This window comes from Asterias amurensis, chromosome 1, assembly GCF_032118995.1.
Source record: "Asterias amurensis chromosome 1, ASM3211899v1".
In the NCBI taxonomy this organism is placed as follows: Eukaryota; Metazoa; Echinodermata; class Asteroidea; order Forcipulatida; family Asteriidae; genus Asterias; species Asterias amurensis.
The window spans coordinates 16,193,175-16,214,541 of NC_092648.1; the positions used below are offsets into that span (position 1 = coordinate 16,193,175).

At 38.6% G+C, this 21,367-nt stretch overlaps 1 protein-coding gene across 2 annotated transcripts; it reads left to right on the top strand.

The window, feature by feature from the left end:
* Nucleotides 1-237: 237 nt before the first annotated feature.
* LOC139947555 (inositol-tetrakisphosphate 1-kinase-like) lies at nt 238-21,315 on the top strand. 2 transcript variants are annotated; one of them, XM_071945500.1, is made up of 10 exons: nt 238-467; nt 1,767-1,791; nt 4,919-5,044; nt 10,336-10,453; nt 11,050-11,151; nt 12,407-12,450; nt 12,630-12,798; nt 13,943-14,010; nt 14,665-14,833; nt 18,000-21,315. In XM_071945500.1, exons 1-10 carry the CDS (start codon nt 388-390, stop codon nt 18,254-18,256), a joined length of 1,158 nt encoding a protein of 385 aa, XP_071801601.1. In that variant the 5' UTR covers nt 238-387; the 3' UTR covers nt 18,257-21,315. The 2 variants fall into 2 exon arrangements, with proteins under 2 accessions (XP_071801601.1, XP_071801608.1); XM_071945507.1 differs by lacking the exon at nt 1,767-1,791.
* The last annotated feature ends 52 nt before the right edge of the window (nt 21,316-21,367 follow it).

The following is a 21,367-nucleotide window of genomic DNA, read 5'->3' on the forward strand; positions in this document are numbered from 1 at the left end:
GACACACCACCAGCTCTGGGAACCTCAGTTCGAATCCCTATCGAGACACCATGTGGATTGGATTTCAGCCCCTTCCTTGATTGGGGAGGCTTTAAACGACACGAGCCATTTCTGCCTTCAAAAACTATGTTTTTATAGACGACCGGAAAAGACTAGTCTTAGCCGGTTATTTCTAACGCTTGGTGGCGCTATATAAAGCATGGTATTATTGTAAAGAGCCAGCAGGCGACGCCCGTGTATTGTGTGTACAAGAAGTAAATAAGTCACCTAAGCCGTTCCTGGCCGTAAAACGCCATGCTAAATTTGTTTAATAATTAGTGTATAGTTTCTAACCATTGTCGCTGGTGGTTGTTTTAGTGAGATCCTGAATTAGAGTCGTTTGTAATCATGAAGAAAGTGGGGTACTGGATGACCGAAAAGAAGTTGAAAAAACTAGATTTTCACACGATATTCAGCGGTTTGTGTAGGTAAGTATATCGATATGTTCGATGGACATGCTTGGTCAATCATGATTCATTTTTAATTCCTGTTGACTTATCGACCAAGCACTGTATAAATGATGTATTACTATCACCAACCACACGCCCCTTTACGTTTCTCTTAGAACATTTCCACATTTCCTGTTGCAAACTATTGACTAATCACCCTTCATAAAGAGCGCACAACCTCATTATAATTTAGGTTTTTTTTTACATTGAAATTAACAAATAATGTAGCCCTGCTGGGGTGGTTTGTTTCATCCCATAATCGTACCATAGCTGGGACTAATACATGCCCATGTTTGACCCCCTTCTTTGCATACAGCAGAGACTGACACTAAACAGTGACACTGTGATTTTTTCCTTCTGTTACCAACCTCTTCTCTTCTTATTCTTACTTTTAGTCTTGGATGCTTTTTATGGTCAACCCAAACCAGCCCCTCCCCTCCTACCCCTACCCTACTGTACTATACCATGGAGGTAGAATTCTACATCTGGCTCCATTATTACTACACCAAACCCTTGTCAAAATAATGTCATCTGGCTGATTCCTTTTGCTGTGTGCTTGAGTGCGCCTTCCTTCTCTTTCCACTTGACTGCCTCTGGTTACATAACCAGGGGTCGATTTCACAACAGAGTTAGGACTAATCCTAGGAGATATGAAAAACGTATACTCGTCCTAACTTGAAATAAGACTAGTCTTAACTCTTTGTGAAATCCACCCCTGGCCTCCAATTAACCCACAGCATCCACAGTAATTGCTGTGGTTCCCCGTTACTGTAGTGCCCTTTGCAAGAATCCAATAAAATTTCACGATTTCCCCATATAGTAGAAGTGCCCATTACCAGAGGAAAACTGCCGTGCCCCCTTCATTCAAGAGCGAAGTGGAAGGACTACGTAACTTAACTACACCTATTTGTGTCGTGTTGTCATTAAGCCTTTTGAGAAATACTCTGCTAAGTGGGGTCAAAACATCAGACCATTGACTATATTTGTTTGCAAGGTACAAATATACAGGAGGGTTAAAACCACCTCATATTTGAATAATGGGCAGGAGAAACAGGCAGGGTTCCTTGGGCTCAAACTTTTGCATTGATCAAGGCCAAGTAATAGTAAGACCAACAGCCTGTGCATTGCCTGTGCACATTGTGGTAAATGTAATCATTGATCTTTTAAACGGTCGTAAGACGTAGGAACCATTCAAAGATTTGAATGGTATCTCATTAAAACTAGATTTGATGCATTTTTTTAAATTCAATATTTCTTTTGTATTCTCTTTGACTCCAGGAAAAAGAACATTGAGCTCGTCAAGGTGAGATACAATCCTAATGGGACGCTTGGTGGCAGCAGACTTGCCAGGTAAAATCCATTGTTCTCGGTAATGTGTGCATGCTCAGAACTACCTGAACAATGGAAATGTACCTGGTAAGTCTGCTGCCATCTAGCGTTCCAAAGTCTCCCATAGTACTTTTATTTTTACAAAAGTACAATACATTGTGTATTCATAATGTACACAATGCACACAAGTGCTCAGCCAATGAGGTGCGCGTGTGTTAGTCAAAACTGACAGTGCCACAAAACTATTAGTGCCCCACTTAGTGGAGAATTTGACAAAAGAATGCACTCTACACACACTGTAGCGTGTCTTGGCCTAGCGGTTAAGAGCACCAGATTCCTAGCAGCACCTGATCCAAACTGTGGTGTTTCTGATCAGCAGAGAGTGGGTTCGAGTCCCAGTCATGACACCTAGTGTCCTTAAGCAAGACACTTTTAAAACCATGATACTTTGTCCTTCGGATGGGATGTAAAGCCCTTGGTCCCTTGTGTTGTGTAACGCATCTAAAAGAACCCAGTGCACTTAGCAAAAAGAGAAAGGGGTTGGCCTCGGTGTTCCTGGTTTGATTTGCAACATATTGCGCCACAGCACCATGTAAACCAATACATGGTGCTATCTAAAAGGAGTAGGTCTCATAATTAAAATTTAGTCCCACCTTGCACGAAAATACTGTATGTTAAAAACACCTTGAGCATCACTGAGTGACGAATATGCACGCAAACCACTGTTATTAATTACTGCTGCAATGCTGCATGCAAAATGTTTTTCTCACAAAATTCTCAGTAAATATGGCAAGCAGAAATTGACCTGCATGTCAATTGTCATTGAGTGCACACATGTGTAACTTCACAGACGATACCTAATAATAATAGTAATAATAATACATGGTTTTTATATAGTGCTTTTTTACGGGGTGTCTCAAAGCGCTTCCGACATTATTACCCCTGGTCACTGGGCCTTAAATCATTCCTTAAACCATCTCAGCTCCCTGGGGAGAATACGTCCAGCCTGTGCGACAATTATATGCGCTACATGGCTAAACCAATCACAAGAACCATCTCTGCCCTCACAGGTACCCGTTTACCCCTGGGTGGAGAGAAGCAATTAGTTAAGTGTCTTGCTCAGGGACACAAGTGTCACGACCTGGATTCAAACCCACACTCTGCTGAACAGAAGCATCAGAGCTTGAGTTCGGTGCTCTTATCCACTCGGCCACGACACCCCACGATACCTGTAATGTTTGGTTTTTTTAACCTTGACTTATTATAACACTTGTTCTGGTCGGTTCATGTAACGACTTAACGACTTTCGCTTACTCGTCATACATACATGTAGCAGATCAAAAGTTGAAAATGGTAGAACAAAATTTATTTTGTTATTTCATTTTATCTGAGCACCTTTAGGTTAATTTTATGCTCTGCTGACCACAGTTAAGTGATTCAATGAAAAGGATCCCCCATGCAAGGTTCGCATGAAAATTTGCATTGGATCCACATAATTGTAGTCCTTCCTTGAATTTGAGTTCATCCAAGATCCCTTTTTCCAGCATCTGGTACAGAAGTAATAACAAGCTTGTAGTTTCACACTTACCGCAGTAAGATCTATAATTTTCTATTATTTAGATTGTCTGTGCCCTGTCAAAAAACTTCCAGGTAATATCTCAGGATGTTGAATGTTCAACATTCTCCCTTAGCAAGACTCCACTGGCCAAATGCCAGTTAAAGCACCAGAGGGCCTGTCAAAACTCATTCCCAAGTGGTCTGTCTGGCTGGTTCAGTTTTGAAAAACGTCAATTTGAAATATGGGCCAAATTATTTGGTGATAGACTTAGACTAGTGAAATGATTTAAGCGACATAGGGTGGATTTCACAAAAAGTTAGGACTAGTCTTATCTCAACGAGTTACTCGTCCTAACTTTAGACTAGCTATGCGATTTTTATATCTCTTAGGACTAGTCCTAAGTTAGGGCTAGTCCTAACTCTTTGTGAAATCGACCCCTGGTCCTGCTAGCCAGTCACTAAAATTTTAAGGGCAATCCGGGATATTTTAAAAGTTCATTTCCACTTGGTGACATGCATAAAGTAACAAGTATGTGAAAATTTGAGCTCAATCGGTCGTTGAAGTTGCGAGATAATGATGAAAGAAAAACACCCTCGTCACACGAAGTTGTTAGCTTTCAGATGCTTGATTTCGAGACCTTAAAATCTAATTCTGTAGGTCTCAAAATCAAATTCGTGGAAAATTACTTCTTTCTCGAAAAATTACGTCACAATGTTTTATACTATCAACCTCTACCTATTTCTCGCTACCAAGTAAGGTTTTATGCTAATAATTATTTAGAGTAGTTACCAATAGTGTCCACTGCCTTTGTGTACATTTTTACAAGAAGCCCAAGCTGTGTCTGAAACATTTCTCAGCAGGACGGCAATGAGAATAGAATCGGAGCTAACTGACATTTTATAATGAACCCCGCTAGTATTGAGATGGTATTGTGGTGTGTTAATGTCATACGTGTACATGTACATCATGGAAATGTCCCTGTGCCACCGTAAACCCAGAGGTTCACAACTTACATTCTAGTTTTGAGACAGGATATCTAGAAGGAAGTGTAGCATGTTTCTGTTTGTTTTAGTTTATTTTGTCTTTTGGGTTGTTAATTGTTGTTTTGTTTTTTGGGGTTTTTGTTTTTGGGGGGGGTGGTTGAACAAAGATGAATACATACTTGAGCATGATTTTTGAACATGCCACTACTGGATTTAGCTAGCCAGTGTTCTACCAACCAAGCCATCTACATACAACAAGGGGCCATTTATATCTCATCGGACCCCCTAGCCCCTGTTCAATGTTGGTTCTCATTGTGTGGTATGCGCTCCAGCTGGTGTTGACAACATTGAGCGGGGCAGCAGTGAAAAGAGGGCGTGTTTAAATTGTCATTTTGGTCGGGATCCATGTCCTATGTTTTGGTGCCAGTCAGAAACCGTTCAAACTGTAATGACTATAGTCATTTGACTTTTTGAATTTGATCTTACGTGGTAAGGCTTAAATGCTTTTGACGTTTATGAAAATTATCGTTGTAATTCTTCATTTCTTGCACTTGCATCAGATTGATCTCCTTCAGCCCCTTGAAGCTCAGGGACCATTCAGCGTCATCATCCACAAGCTGACTGATGTCCTAAGTCTAGCCCACGATGGAGATAAGAAATCACAGATGATGATGGATAACCTTAAGGTACCTTTCCTTTCCTATCATCCTCCCTCACGCTCACGCCCCCCCCCACCCCCCTCAACACCAAAAAGTGTGTGAAAGGAATTCTCAAAAATGCATCCCTGTGGAGCATTCTATTGTTCTTTCATTTGTCTCTGCACTTAGAACCCTTAGACTCTGACTCAAGTTTCCATGTGGAGCACCCCAGTCTTTAGAATTCCCCTATGTAGACCTAAGTTGGTTTTCTCTCTTTTGTGTGAGAGCCCTGCCATTGGCGACCAAATGACCTTATTGTGGGTGCGTTCGTTTAGCTTCCCTGGGTCGACCCTGGTGTGTGGCGTTTTTTTTTTCCAGGACGAATGTGGGTAATTATCTGCACACGTTTGTCCTGGAAAAAAAACACACCACACACCGGGGTCGACCCAGGGAAGCTAAACGAACGCACCCTGTGTACATGAACATGTATCGAGGGCGACCTCGCTTTGTTCAAAACCCCATTATCCCTAAAATCCTGGGTTTCAGATGGTTAGACAAGCTCATACAACAGACAAATCAAGGAATATTCTTTGTTCTTCCATAAGTTGTTTGAACTTCTATAGTGATGTCCTCATTGGCCTTGTACACAAAAGCAAAACTAGTTGGACATCCTGACCTTGTCAAACTACCCCGATTCCCTTTGTTGAAGTCATTCTGGCTCTCAAAGGGTAGGTGTGCCCTTACACACACCAATTTACAGGGTACTTAACGGCACTGGACACCTTTGGTAATAGTCAAAGATCAGTCTTCTAACTTGGTGTATCCCAACACGCATAAAATAACAAACCTGTGAAAATTGAGCTCAATTGGTCGTCGAACTTGCGAGATAATAATGGAAGAAAAAACACCCTCGTCTAACAAAGTTGTGTGCTTTCAGATGCTTGATTTCGTGTGAAATCTAAATCTGAGGTCTCGAAATCAAATTCGTGAAAAATTACTTCTTTCTCAAAAACTACGTCACTTCAGAGGGAGCCATCTCACAATGTTTTATACTATCAACAGCTCTTCATTGCTTGTTACCAAGTAAGGTGCTTGTTACCAAGTTTATGCTAACAATTATTAGTAATAATAATAATAATATTTATTCGGGCAATCACATTTACAAGCACATGTACATACATTTAACATATTTTAGAAAACAAAGTAAATCAACAGTGGGGTGCCCAGGAGAGCATAAAAGTTAAAAAAATAACTATTGCCAAAAGGCGTATCATGTCTCCTAAATCCCCAAGATTTAGATTTATTTTTATTTTTGGGTACTTTTTCAAAATGTCCATAGGTTTACATTAAACTTACAGGGTTTGATGAAGGTAATGATAGTGGAAAGCTTCCCTTCAAATATTACTTACTGAGGTGCTGTAGCTTTTGAGAAATGAATAAAACAATGTCATGAAAATACATTTGTAAATGATAAAAATAGTTTTCGTCTAATGAGCAAAAAGTTATTTTCATGACATTGTTTTACTCATTTCTCAAAAACTACAGCACCTCAGCACGTAGTGTTTTCAGGGAAGCTTTCTACTATCATTATCTTCAAACTGTTTAAGTTTAATGTAAATCTGTGGTCATTGTGTTTTTTGTCCTACAAAAAGTACATAAACCCTTTAAATGTAAAGATGCATACCCACACACACACGCTCACAGCCATGTAAACACTTGTAATCCAGGACCTCCCATTGTCATTTTTTTGTTTGGACTTTAACTTTTTGGCAACAGCACCCGTTGTTTTTGGACATTCTTGTCAACTGGGGACCTTCACAAAACCAGGGACCCTGTTGTCCTGTTTTAGGTCTCCAGTTTGAAGAATACTTTTGCAGTTGCACACAAAGTTTTGTGGATTGACTGTTTTTGTTCTTTTAGTCACTTTTCTAAAGAATCCCCTTGTAGACATTGTCGAGACCCAGTTTAAAGGCACTGGACACTATTGGTAATTGTCAAAGACTAGCCTTCACAGTTGGTGTATCTCAATATGCATAAAATAACAAACCTGTGAAAATTTGAGATTAATCGGTCATCGAAGTTGCGAGATAAAAATGAAAGAAAAATAACCCTTGTCACACGAAGTTGTGTGCGTTTAGATGTTTGATTTCGAGACCTCAAATTCTAAATCTGAGGTCTTGAAATCAAATACGTGGAAAATTACTTCTTTCTCGAAAACTATGTCACTTCAGAGGGAGCCGTTTCTCACAATGTTTTATACCATCAACCTCTCCCCATTACTCGTCACCAAGAAAGGTTTTATGCTAATAATTATTTTGAGTAATTACCAATAGTGTCCACTGCCTTTAACAACAAACAACATTGGTGTACACTAGTTTGTACTATTTAGCTTCTCAAGAAACAGTGAACTGTACAGGATTACTTATTTATTTATTTATTTATTTATTTATAATTTTTTTGACGGAATTTCATTCTTAAAATTCAACAGATTATATCTCTTGGGTTTACGGTATCACCGTAAATGAGTAATGCTTCTGAAGCTTTTAAACAACTTGACATTTCGATCAGTAAGCTGTGATCACCTTCAGAAGAAAAACAGGGAATAATATTTGTGTTCCTGAGTTTCTAAAATGCTTTCCAATCTTGCAAAGTTTCAACTCCTATTTCATTTTCAAGAACTACTTTGCGAGAAACAAAAATATAGTTCCAATTCCAAAAAAAGAGTACCACAACATCTTCAACTACATGTAGTCCAGGCTGATTGAATCATACCTGGAGATCAATATTGAGGTAGAGGTTTAAATAAAATTAGGTTTTAGAGTCCATTGCTGTATCTTATCTTTAAATGTTAAATGCCATATGGGTCACTTGAAAGGTTCTAACACACCTTATCTGTAATGCAACAGATAAGGCTAAATTTTAAGACCCTTGTTTGCATTGGGGGTTAGGCTTGTACAGTATGTGCACACATTTACTATGCCAATTATGGGAGGTTATACATGTACCCTTGGTAATTACTCCAAAAATGTATGACTATAAAATCTTATCTGGTAAAAAGCAGCCAGCTGTTAAACATGAACAACATTTTGAGAAATGTTTTCATTCTAAGGAAATTCTTTTTAGAGAAAGGGATGCAGAAAATGTTAAATCTTAGAAACATGAATGCAGAAATGTTTTCATATTATATAAAGACCTATTAGTATTTCAATTACAGATTATTTCTTCCTGCGTGTACATACCTCAAATTTTTCAGCGATACATTGTATCTCAAAAACGCTACCACTTTTTCATAATTCAAATGAAATTTTCACAGGGTGTTTTTATTTTGTATCTACCGTTACATTCAGTTGATTTTGAACTCCGACTGTTGATATTTTTGATGCACCAGCATGAAAACAATTTCCATATAAGTGGCACTTAGGGACACTCGCTGCACAAGTTACATTATGAGTATGAGCAATGAATTACACTAAATTGAAACTGTATTGTAACACTCCTGATGATCCCTATGTATGCGAACCTGCAATGTGATATCATGTGGTGAATGCACAGTATACACATGTTATCATTTTCATCATAGAACGAATGAACTCCATTTTACAGTAGTCATGGTAGTAGGCTAATTGTTTTGCACAGCTGTTCTTGCCATATAAAAATCTGTGTACATATGTACTTGAATGCAGCTGGCCTGATGCTTTTTTTTGAAAGGGCAGGTGCACCATGGCGTTTTCTCCTTAGTAAAAGGTGCACCTCTCTATGAGAAAATTGTACTGTACTGTTGGGACATTTTCATGGCAATGACCAGGGGCAATGGATGATATTGCCTCTATTGCCTCCATGAAGTATCCAGGCCAGGTCAACTCACAGGAGTTGTACATTGCAACTTTTTCAAAGTAATTTTTCTCTGCCCTATTTTCAATAGTATAAGAAATGTATCGGCAAGCCTGCTCTGAAGAGGACCTTTGATAAACCGTCATAGTCCAAATCTTATGTACACATTCAACGCCCCTATTAAAACTGTTCAGTACAGCCATTGTAGTGAGATAACAGACTAAACACTTTAAAGGGTGCATCACTTAAGCCCAAACCACTATTTCCACACTGTTGAACTGTTTGCTCAGACGTTAATCTGAACTTGTACAGTTTGTGTATACACTTAAAGTACATGTGTGTGTTTGCACTTTATTTCATGATCTCATAATTTAAATATAGAATCTTTGAAAACTTGAATGGTGCTGATAACTAGAACTGCGGTCACTGTTGACCCTTGACCTTCTCCCTTATAACAGTGGTCCACTTGCCAAATAAGGGAATAAAAGGATAGCGTCAAGTTCTTAAACTGCCGTTTAAAACTGGCAAGGTCATGGCGGCGTGAAAAAGGCCCGAGCCGAATGTGAGGGCCCTTATCACACGGCCAGGACCCGGCAGGGTTTTAAACGACAGTTTAAGAGCGAGTCACTACTCTTTCATTCCCTTTCATAAATGCCTTTTGGTTAAAAGCAAAATAAAGTAAGAAACTCTGTAAAACTTATCCGTTTTCCGACGTCCTTGAGCTGTGTCCGTCCGTGTGTTGCATTTTTATGACTGAGACAGTTTCCAGATATGTGTTCGTGCGCGTAGTTAGTCTTGGTGTAAGACGTTTCTCATTTTCCTGTCACACACAGCAGTGCCCGCATCACCAGCAGTGCTCACCATTAGTGTTCACCACTCACCAGCAGTGCCTGCATCTCCTGTAACGAGAAACGTCTTGCACCAAGATTTGCGCGTAGTATCCGAAAACAACCGGTTATAAACAGCTCCAGCTGGTTATTATCAACCGTTTAAACACCCCCACGTGACGGGCTCTCCACCAAAAGGAATAGCGAAACTGTCTGAGGTATTTATGAATGCCAGTTTAAACACCAGAGGACCAGTCAAAATTTGCCCAAAGTGCTCGTCTGTGTTGAAAAACATCTCCATTATGAAGTACATGGAGTAGGGACTAGTGAAAATAATGATGGACCTGTAAAATAACAAGTTTAAGGTTTTAGCCAGTATTTGGGTGTCAAAATTTGCTGGAAAAAAATAATTTCACATACAATACATTTACATCTAAAATGATAGATAAAACAGGCTGTCCAAATTTCCTGCTGGCTAGTCACTCGCAAAATAACAAATACTTAATTTTAAACCCACTTTGCTTGCATTTAGACTCCCAAAATGGCAGACAATGAGCAGACTGTATCTGCGCGCGAAGCTGGTGCAGGGGGTATATCGTACCATCCCAATGTAAAGTTGGTTTATTAAAAAGAATGTGTGTATACTAATGATTTTTTTTGTATTCATTTTTTCTTTCATAGACTTACACTAAAGACCACCCTAATGTTCCAATCCTGGATCCACTGGACTCAGTATGTAAACTGATGGACCGAAATGCTAGCTATACGTTATTTCAAAATGCCGTCCAACAAACCTCAGGTATGGACACGTAGGAAGGACATCTGAAGATGGTTTTTATATTAAAGTTCTTCATTTTATTCTTCATTTTCTATTGTATAATGTTTTCATTTTGTGTAGGCGCCTTGATCGGTTTTCTGGAATAGTGCGCATTATAAATTTATATTATTTTTATTATTATTCTTAAAGTTAATTGAATAGTTGATTTAGTTTAAATAGACGTTTATTTTGCATCAGGATAAAGAATATTATTTGGTTGTTGCCTTTACACTGATCTGTATTTAGTACTGAATAACCAGTACTTTCAGGAGTCCTTTCGACATCTGCTCTAGCAGGGCAAAGGATGTGAATATGAATCCCACCCTAGTGACTTGCCTGCGGATTTTGTTTTCACAGGACTTAGGAAAGTCTTGAGTATATAAAACTTAATACACAACTCTGGGTTAAACTCATCAAAAATTAGGACGCTAAATGTGCCTTTTGTGACTCTAGATTTCTGGTTTATATTTCCAATAATCATTTGACCAAATTTAGACAGCATTTTGACAGTATAAGATTCCAGAATGCCATGGAGAGAGTTTGAAAATATGCATTTTTTTATTTGTTTTCTTTTGTAGTACACGGTAAAGTGTTAGTTCCCAATTTTGTGGAGATCCATACCAAAGATGTGGCCGAGATCAAGAGATTACTTGAAGGGGCAAAGGTCAAGTATCCATTTGGTAAGCTAGCTTCCAATCCCTACCCCCCACCCCCTTCCCTCCCCCAACAAGGCCTTTAGTAGTGAGATGTGATCAGCATGTGATCATGATTTTTGTTGGTCTCCTTGAACCTCAAGATTTTCTTGAAAGAGGTGAAATTGTCATTGCAGAGATGAAAGACTTGGCTCTTGTGACCAGGGTCCAATTTCATGACTCTGTTTACCATAAGATTCAGCGCTTACAGAAGCAGTGAACTCCGCACTTACGTCAAGCATATTTCACGGGTTAGCATGGAATTTTTGCTTGTGCACATGGTTACTTTACATTACTAGGCATTCTTTGATTACACAACTAGCGCAGAAATTCGGCGCTTGCACAGTTAGTAGAGAATGGTGATCGTGAGCGGTAAGCTGAGCCATGAAATTGGGCCAAGACATTTAGATCAATTTGAAATGATGTAGAGAGTCTGTGAACCTTGATTATTTCAAATTTGCATTTATGTTAGCTTCATCTCCACACACAGAGGGAGCTTGTGTCAATTTTTCAGGATTTTTCATTTTCATATACATGTAATCTCACCCGGGATAGTAGGCAAAACTATAGACCATGTGAACCTTGTTTACAATAAGTGTGACCTTGTACATTCTTTGAGTATTCTGGCAGGCAAGACACTACATGTACACTGGTCCTTCAGGAAAGTTGACATTTTGTGTCATAATTTCCACATAAAACCAAGAGTTGTGAAGTAAAAGCTGTTCAAGTTTTGAGATGTGCCCCCTTTCATCATATCAAAAGTTGTTAAGAATTAGACAGTGCAATTTCCATAAAATATAAGATTATATGTTTTCTTTCATTGAGCTGTGTACAAATCGTGCCTGCAGGAATTCCAGGCTCTGTGTCTCTTTTGTAAACATGTGGTGTCACAGGTCACATCGTCTATACATGTAGCTGGTGATTAGCCAAACCACCATCTTTTACATGTGGATAGACCGACATGTCCCTGGGGTTGAGATGATACTGTATCAATTAAACTTTATTGATAATTTGTGAGGGTTACCTGTCATCTCTACAAGGTGAGGGTTGAAAGGTGAGGGCTTTAAATACGTACACTACAAGTACATGTGTGTGTAGGAGGTTTTTATTAGCAGATTTGCGGTGAATATACTTGTAATTATTAAAACAATTCTGCCCCCTGAATGACCCATACAATTGGACAAGATGATGGGCTTCTTCCAGTGGTTTATTCTTAAATAATAATTTTTTTTATTTTTTTTAGTCTGCAAGTCGTCTAAAGCTCATGGCTCTGTCAAATCTCATGAGGTAAGTTCAACGATGTAAAGTATGTATTTCTCCTAGACTTTATTAATTGGAGTATTGTACATACAAAGCAGACTAGACATCCACCTTACTACAATAACTTGAAATTCTGAATTTCTACAATGAGAATCAAATCATGTTCCTAGGTTTATTTATTGATGTTTATGGTTCATTTCTTTTAGATGGCTATTATTTTTAACGATGCCGGCCTCAAGGACATTGAACCTCCATGCGTTGCCATGACGTTTATCAACCACAACGCACAGATGCATAAGATTTTTATCATTGGACATGATTTTCTACTCGTCAAAAGACCGTCTATCAAAAACTTTGTATCCGCCGGTCTTAGTGGTAAGAATTTTTTTTTTTTTTTTTTTTTTTGGCAGTGCAGTGAGGGTCTTGGATCATGAAAGACCGTGATCAAACAAACCTTAACTTTATTTTGTCTTGGTTTGTGTTTTCTTGTTGAATAACAACTTGTATGAATAGCTTGAAATATTGATTACGCTCTTCTTTTTCTTGTTTTTTCTTAATCATTGGAATGTATCTTGCTTTGTTTTGAGGGTGAACAGTCGGTATTAGCTCCCCAAGGTATTGGAAGTCACCAAACTAGTTCCTGGAGCAAAGTCGAGGGAACTTTTCCAAAACCGGCATGACTAATGGGAGTTGACATTTATGTCAATTTTCCACCAGAAATAAACTGTGTCATTCGTAGGTTTTAAAACTTTGCATGTTTGGGGATATAATGAAGTGAGGTTTGTGGTAGCACCACATGTAAATCTCAACTACCAACACTACTCCAAAGAGATTTTCACAAGATGCCATCACCAACACTACTTCAAAGAGATTAAATGCATGGTGCTACCGCAAACCTCAACTAATCAACCTATGTTATTGTTATTTGTTTTACTATACTTCTATAGTTGGTATCATTGAGCTCGGGTGAAGGCAATTACTTATTTATGTTGTGTATGTACAATGTACATGTAGCTAACTTTGGCAATATTTATGTGAGCGTAATATACTTCACCTGTGCGTAATATACTTCACCTGTGCATTTCCATGATTGCGTTGAACTATCATATAGTATCATTTAGTATCCTATACATGGAGTTCTTTTATAATGCTAACAATGTGTTTTTTTCCATGTAGTTCATTTCAGATGATAGTTTCGTTGTACAGAGTGTGCTTCTTTATCATATAATATATCATAGTATCCTGTAAATGTAGTTCTTGAATGCTCACAAGGTGTTTTACATGTAGTTCTTTTCAGATTTTGGTTTTATTGTATATTATCTTAAAACTATTGTATAGTATTGTATAGTATCCGATAGGCCTAGTTCTTTAAATAATGCTAACAAGGTGTTTTCTCAGTGTAATTTTTTTTAAATATAAGGTCTTAATGGATTGAAACTACTCGTACCAGGAATTTATTATACTTTGGTAGTCCTAAAATAATACTGAATAATCAAAATATAACTTTTTCTTTCCCCAGATAAAAGTACGATATTTTTCCATAGTCATGATGTATCAAAGCCTCACTCTTCGTCTTTCCTTAATGAGGTAAGTAAACAAATTAATTAATAAGGGAATCAATGTGTGGTGAAGAGGTTTTCAACTAGTGGTTTAAACCTGCGCTGAGGCCTGGACTTGATAATTTTACCGAGACGAAGATTCCCATTCATAAATACCTGTTCGGTCAAAAAACATCAACACTTTTGGGTCAAAAGGTAAAATAAATGCAAACATTATAATTGTTCAATGATTTCTTTCAACACAACACCCCTCCAGCTATGAAATGTTTAGGCCCTCGGGTAAACAACTCCGTATAAGGAGATGTTGTGCGCGGCAATGCGCGTATCGCGTGATGTGGCACAACGGCTGTCCCGGCCGTGCGTCCCGGCCGTTGCTCTCGACCAACAGGAATGAAGAAACTGTCTTATACGCACAGGTGCAAGCGCGCGTCTCACACCCATGTTATAACACTTTTTACTGGTGTTATATCATCCGTTCAAACACCTGGTGATGCCCTCCCGACCAATCAGAATGGATAAACTGTCTTAGGTATTTATGAATCGTAGTTCACCACACACATTGCATATGACATCACAAGCCCAAACAGCGTCCCCATTGGGGTCAATGAAGATCTATCAATGGCTGGGATCTGTGAGCGGGAGTTTCTCACTGACTTAAGACTCTTCTTACTTATCTTAACAGCTGGACAAGAATGATCTTAATCGGGAAACAGTACTACCTTCCAACGAAATCCTAGAGGAGCTTGTGTCCGCCGTCACTCAGTCACTTCAACTCTCCCTCTTTGGCTTTGATGTCATTGTGGAAAATGACACCGGTGTGCATTATGTCATTGATATCAATGCTTTCCCTGGTAAGTAGATTTCTGACTTGAGGACAAACCGTTTTGGTGGCTTTCAGGTGTAGCACCATCGATCTCGCACCATCGAGGTGATGACCCATTTTCACTTCAGTCTCTCTCTCTCCCTCTCTACTCATATTCAAAACCAACTCAAGTGTCAAGGTCCATGTCTTCCAATAAGTACATCCCTCAAAAGGAGGTGCAAATGTGCTTGGTCACAGGAACAAATATCAAAACGAAAATAATCGTTGTGGCGGCTTACCGTGTAGATATCTTGCACCATCGAGATGTTAACAATATTTTCACTTTAGTCTCTCTTTCTCTCTACTGGTCATGTTCAACACCTAATCAAATGTCAAGGGTCATGTATGACAGCTTCTATTTCACAATCGGGTCACAGCTGGCCAGATGTATGATGCATGATGCAACCGTTTAGTTTTCTAACAGGGCACACACATTGACAATGTTGTCTTGTAGTCTGATCAGCAGCCCCACAGTCACACTCGGTTGTGTTGTTTTCGTATGCTACTTATGTACATATGTGTAGTAAGTGGCCAGTATGCTGATGGCTTTTGAGGAGCAAATTTGGGCGACACCACCTCTTTCTTGGAAGCTTGCCAGCTGGTAACGCAGAAGGTGACCAGAGATCTTTGAGGACTTTATTGAAACAAGTAGCCTCCTTCTCAAGGGCTTTAATGATTACCTGTCACAGCTAATAATGCAGGCTTGAGAATCTTCCAGCTTCAACATGAGTTCTTCTGTGGGGGGTTTTCCCCTGTCAAATTTGTGATCTTCAAGTTCAGTGTGAATTTGACACAAAATTGTTGGGATGAGGTGCAGTGGATTTCACTAATCTCTCTTCTGGAGATTAAGTATAACCGGCAGTGGCTGGCCTGATGCAGTTGATTTTATTCTGCCATGCATGGAAGGGTATAACGCAGCACGGCACAATGAATATGTTTAGAGTTCTCTCAAGCTTTGCTTTGTTCATGGTACGGTTCAATTTTGTTTGTCCATAATACGGTTACTGCTGTGGGGCACAAGTGTAAAGACTTTGGAAAGTCTACTGACACGGTACACAGTCACGACAGTATTAATAAGTTTTTACACCACTATCAAATAATTTCCATGGATTAATTAAGGATTGGTTTTATCAGAACTTCTTTCAACTGATCCTGCCTTCAGTGTGGCTGCCCACTTAATTGACCCTGTGTCCATGAATGGCTTTACCAGAATAATCTTTGGCCCAATCCATATCCATAACAATACCTTGGACTAGACTGGTCCCCTATCCTTATCCACAAGGATAAGGACAGGTATTGGCTTCATGTTAATACACATGTGGGTCAGAATTAACTGTGAATCTCCAGAACCATTGAAGCCATGTCAAATGATACAAGGTCAAAGATGATTGTACGTGGGCTCAACAGCAGATCTCTGGCGTACTTCACAAGCCTCCAAGTGTGACGCTAGATGTTCAGGCCAACCTTGGACCTGGTCTTTGTTAGAGAAAGTGGTTGAACTTTATAAGTCCTTGCAATCAGTGCTAGGCATGAGAACACTGGTGATGTCGTTCCTCCTGCCAACATTTCCACACACTCACTCTGCGCATCAGTGTAGATTGATTGCTAGAGAAGTCCGGCTTGAATATAGTGATTGAAGTTGAGAATTTCTCTCTGAGCATCCTCTTTTGGGAATCCAAATTGCTTTATTCCTTGTCCTTTGGAAGAGGGAAATAGCTTGATCGATCAAGTTTCTTTGCAAATCCTTTGGGAGAGGGGCATACATGTAGCTTGGTGGATCAAGTATCTTGGCAAATGATGTCATTACATTGATATCGGTGAATTTGATTTTGAAGTCGTCAACCGTATACATGGCCTATTAACCTAGCTAATAAAGTTCACTTTCATTTCCCCTTTAAGTTTGATGGAAATTTGATGGCCTTGCAAATCATATTTACAGTTGTTGGTCATTTACCAGTAGTCTCTTTTTGCTTCTGAGAGATGATAGAGTCTCGCTGAGACTGCAGAATTTGCGACTAGACTGAAATTGTAGACTCGGCCGGTTCACTGTCGACAGAACTTCACAGAGAAGCAGTAGAGTATCTATGACATTGTACTTTGTAATCAGTGGATAAACTCCAGCAGTATTAACATCTCCTCGCTTTTCTGTTCCAAGCTCATTAAAGGAGCACGTTGCCTTGGATCGGACGAGTTGGTCTATAAAAAGCGTCTGTAACCGTTTTTTTATAAAAAGCATATGGTTGGAAAGATGTTTTAAAAGTAGAATACAATGATCCACACAAGTTTGCCTCGAAATTGCGTGGTTTCCCTTTTACTGTGCGAACTAACACGGTCGGCCATTTATAGGAGTCAAAAATTTGACTCCCATAAATGGCCGACCGTGTTAGTCGACGAAGTAAAAGGAAAACCGTGCAATTTCGAGGCATGTTTGTGTGGATCATTGTATTCTACTTTTACAACATCTTTCTACCCACATGCATTTTATAACAAACAGTTACAAACGCTTTTTGTAGACCAACTTGACCGATCCAAGGCAACGTTTTCCTTTAATACGCTAAGCAGAATTGTCTTCAGGCCTATGTTACACTTGGGTTTGCCGACTCTCTATATGCGGCTTCTAAGAGCAAGAGAGGAGTTTTTTGCACCTCCTGAAATCCCCTGCTACTATGCACAGCAATCCAAGAAAATAATCATACAATTTGTGAACAATTCTCTTGAAGAAGAGGATCCCTCAGAAAAAAACTCCTTGCATGAAAGGCAGCCAAACGCTGCTCAATACATTGTAGCTCCACATGCAGATATTAACTGTTGTCCAATTCATTATTCTCTTAAGACTTTTGATACTTTTTCGGCGAGGACACACGTATGCAAATTGCTTCATCAGTGGGCAGATCCTTTAGTATTCCAAGGTGTCTAGAATTGTCAAAAACCCAAACTACTTTGAGATGACACCTGAAGAAACAATTCATCTCCCTTAGCTAGAGGGGTATAGCTTGATGGATCAGGGATCTTTGTTACCGATGCCATTACATCAATTAGATATCAGTAATTTGGCTGATGTTTCAGTTGTTTTTATTTGGCGCAGGGCTTCAGTGCATGATGTTATTTGTTAACACACAAAAAAAACCAATGTTGTGATTTGTCACGATTCACAGGTTACGACGGTGTGCCAATGTTCTACGAGAAACTTCTAGATTACATCCAAAGACTAATATCGATATCAGAAACCAACTGCACGGGTACCAACCACACAACATCGAACAACAGAACTCACAACGACAACGCGGTGCCGAACCACAGTTTGCAGGACGGATGGAGGGATGTAAGAAATTTAAAACGATCTCTTAGGGAGCGGGAAGGTTTTGTAACAAATGGGAACTCAAGCAAGCAGAGTAAATGTATTGCAAAGTAAATGAAATACATGATTTAGTGATTAAAAACCCTGTATCATACTAATGACTTAAGTGTACAGCAATAATAAAAAACATTCAATTGTCATTTAATTTTAAAAGTTTATAAAGATAATCAACCATGGTACTATTTTTTTCAGGCGAAAGACATTGTTTTATTAATTTTTAAAATTGAACAAATTTATTTTTTTCAAGTTAATCCAATAGGTTTTTATACTGATCGGAGATGACTTTGAAATTTGATGAACAAAATCATTAGTTTACTATTAAAAGTCTTAATGACCTTATCACATACAGCTATATTGAGAGTTTTCATTCTGGGATTTAGAGAAATTTTACTGAAATTATGGAATCTTTATTTGGGAAAAATATTGTGATACTAATATTTAATACAAATTATGAAAGTCTATTACCATTAAGCAATGAATCGTAGGAAGTTCCATAAAACCGTGTGTGTCTACAAACACAATGATAGAGGTTTGAGAGAATCCTGCCTGCTTCTTGAACCTCCAAATCACTCTTTTTTTCTTCTTCTTTTTATTTTATTTTTGTAAACCTTTTTTAGTAACATGTGTGCAACCTGATTGTCGATCCAAACAATATTCTGTATGTAAAGTGATCAACGACATTTAGTGAATGGCATTTAGTGAATGATCAACGACATTTAGTGAGCTAAACTATCTCAATTTGAGCTCTAATGGTTATCCCTAATTAGGTAAGATACCTGTATACCTGTTATACCTTGTAGGCCTATTATCTTGTTTTGTAGACAAACCAAGATAAGTTCATCATGCATATCCATACTCAACAGCTAGGAGAAAAGGACAGTGTTTTTGAGACAGTAGGTGACTGTAACTTTCCTACAGTGAATCATTCCTAATCAACATTCTTCTGTCAAGAGGTACAGTGTATAGGAGCAAATGGTGGGGGATACCTTGTAGAAAAAGGTAGTGAACGCACAAATGTAATTCCTCAGATTGGAAACAAAGCCTAACTTCATGTAGATCATGTGGTCCCAGACAACCTTTGTAGAAAAAGGTAGTGAACGCACAAATGTAATTCCTCAGATTGGAAACAAAGCATAGCTTCATGTACATTGTAGATCATGTGGTCCCAGACAACCTTTGCAAAGATCAGCAATGCCTGGTACTTTAGGCTCTACATTCATCAGGGAACCATTTTCTAGGTCTGCTTGCAGCAAGTTTCTGCGCTTGACGCCCATAGAGTTACCTGCTTTTCAGGGTGCCATTAAGCCCTGAATCATCTATTTAGCAGTGGCGTGAAATTGGGCCCAGAAAACTTATACGGTGGATTGCCTTTTTTATGCAACTTGAGCCTTTTTCACACAACTCCAGGGAATAAAGGCCAGCTCTTTTACACTTGGATCACTTGGGGCTGTATTCCACCATGGTAAGAGATACGGAGTGGAAAGGGCTTATGCAAAAGACTTGCCCACACCACAAGACTAAAACAGCAGCACTTGTTTTTAGTCTGAGAAATTCATTATTGTGTGTTCATTTTTGACCTGGCAGTATATTTGGTAAATGTCTGTTCTAAGTTAAAGAAGCACTCCAAAGTCAATTTCAGTTTTGTGATCCACTCATTTTCCAATAGATAGAGTCCTTATGGAAACTGGGCAACAAATTCAAAGTCTCTAACCTCTTGTTAAAATAGTGTATGATGCACTGGAGTAGGATACCCTTCTAGTGCAATTTTTGTCAAAAATATTTCTACATGTTCTAGAAAAAAAAATAAGTTAATTCCTAAATTTTTGAAGAAAGTCAATCAAAATGCATTGAATTTTACCTTCTGGGGCAAAAATTCCTCTTTGGAATGTACAGACCTGGTTGTTTTATTTGTCTGACGACATATTTCAACATTTGCTCTGAAAACTTGTAACTTTTTCCCCACTTATTAGACTGCTCAGTTGAAAATAAGTGCATCTAAAAAAATCAATTTGAAATTGGAAGGCCTTTACATTTGTCTGATAGGAGGAGTGTGGAAAGTCCACTAGGTTTGCAGTATTTGGCAGTATTAGTGAATAGGGCGAATTGAATATGACGTCACCATTCAAATTATTTGACCTCCAACATAGTGTCTGTGTGCGTGCGTGTGTGAGTGCATGTGCCGTAGAAATCAAACCGGGAATATTTCGTGCTGCATGCTTCATTGATGTATGCGTTTGGACGCGCATACAGTTTGCCCTACAAGATGGCAACTTTCATAGCAAAAAAAGGGGTTATTCAATATGGTCTATAGCAGAGATCAATCATCCGAAAAAGAAGATACATCCATGTTTGTTGAAAGTTGCATGACGCCAATTTGCCGAAAGATTTTGAACAAACTCTTACTTTCCCAATGAACTCTGAACTCTTCGATAGAACTCTGACAGGTGATTGTGTTTTAAAATGAAAAAAGGCATAAAACATATTCACGTTGACACAAGTGCCACATAAAATGCACAAACATGACAGTTGTTCCGCGGTTGCTGCTGGTAATAATGTCAGAAAGTCTGGTCCTGACAACTCATTTGTATCTTTTGTAACTAACTAATGTTGACAGATTCTTGATTTAGTGTCTCAACTGAAAGTTTATAACTTCCTTGACTATAGCTATCAAAATCTATAGCTACCTAATAAGTCAAAGATTTACCATAAACTTGGCAAATAATTTGGCGTTGCATCTTAAGCAGTTATGTTAATGTACAAACTTCCAGAACCTTTGTTATGACTTGACATCCTTGTGAACTTTGCTTTAATTAAATTTTATTTTAAAAATTTTGAAAAAAACTAGCTGAACTTTTCTAATTATTATTTTCTAATTTCCCTGCAATCCGAGTCTTAATTTTAGAAATGCTTTTTTTCTTGACTTGACCTTCAGCTTGCATCTGCAATCTTGACTGCTTCCCTTTGTTTGTTTTGCCTCATGTGTATGCTGCATTAATTTTTCTAAGATCTTGCTTAGAAGCTGGAAACAGAAGTTATATTAAGGATGAACAGTACGCATACATGTATTACATGTAATAAGCAGGGAATGCAAAATTAAACAGATGGAAACTCAAGGTTTGCCTCAAATTGTTTTATTAGGTTGTTCTGGGTTCAATCTTGTGCCAG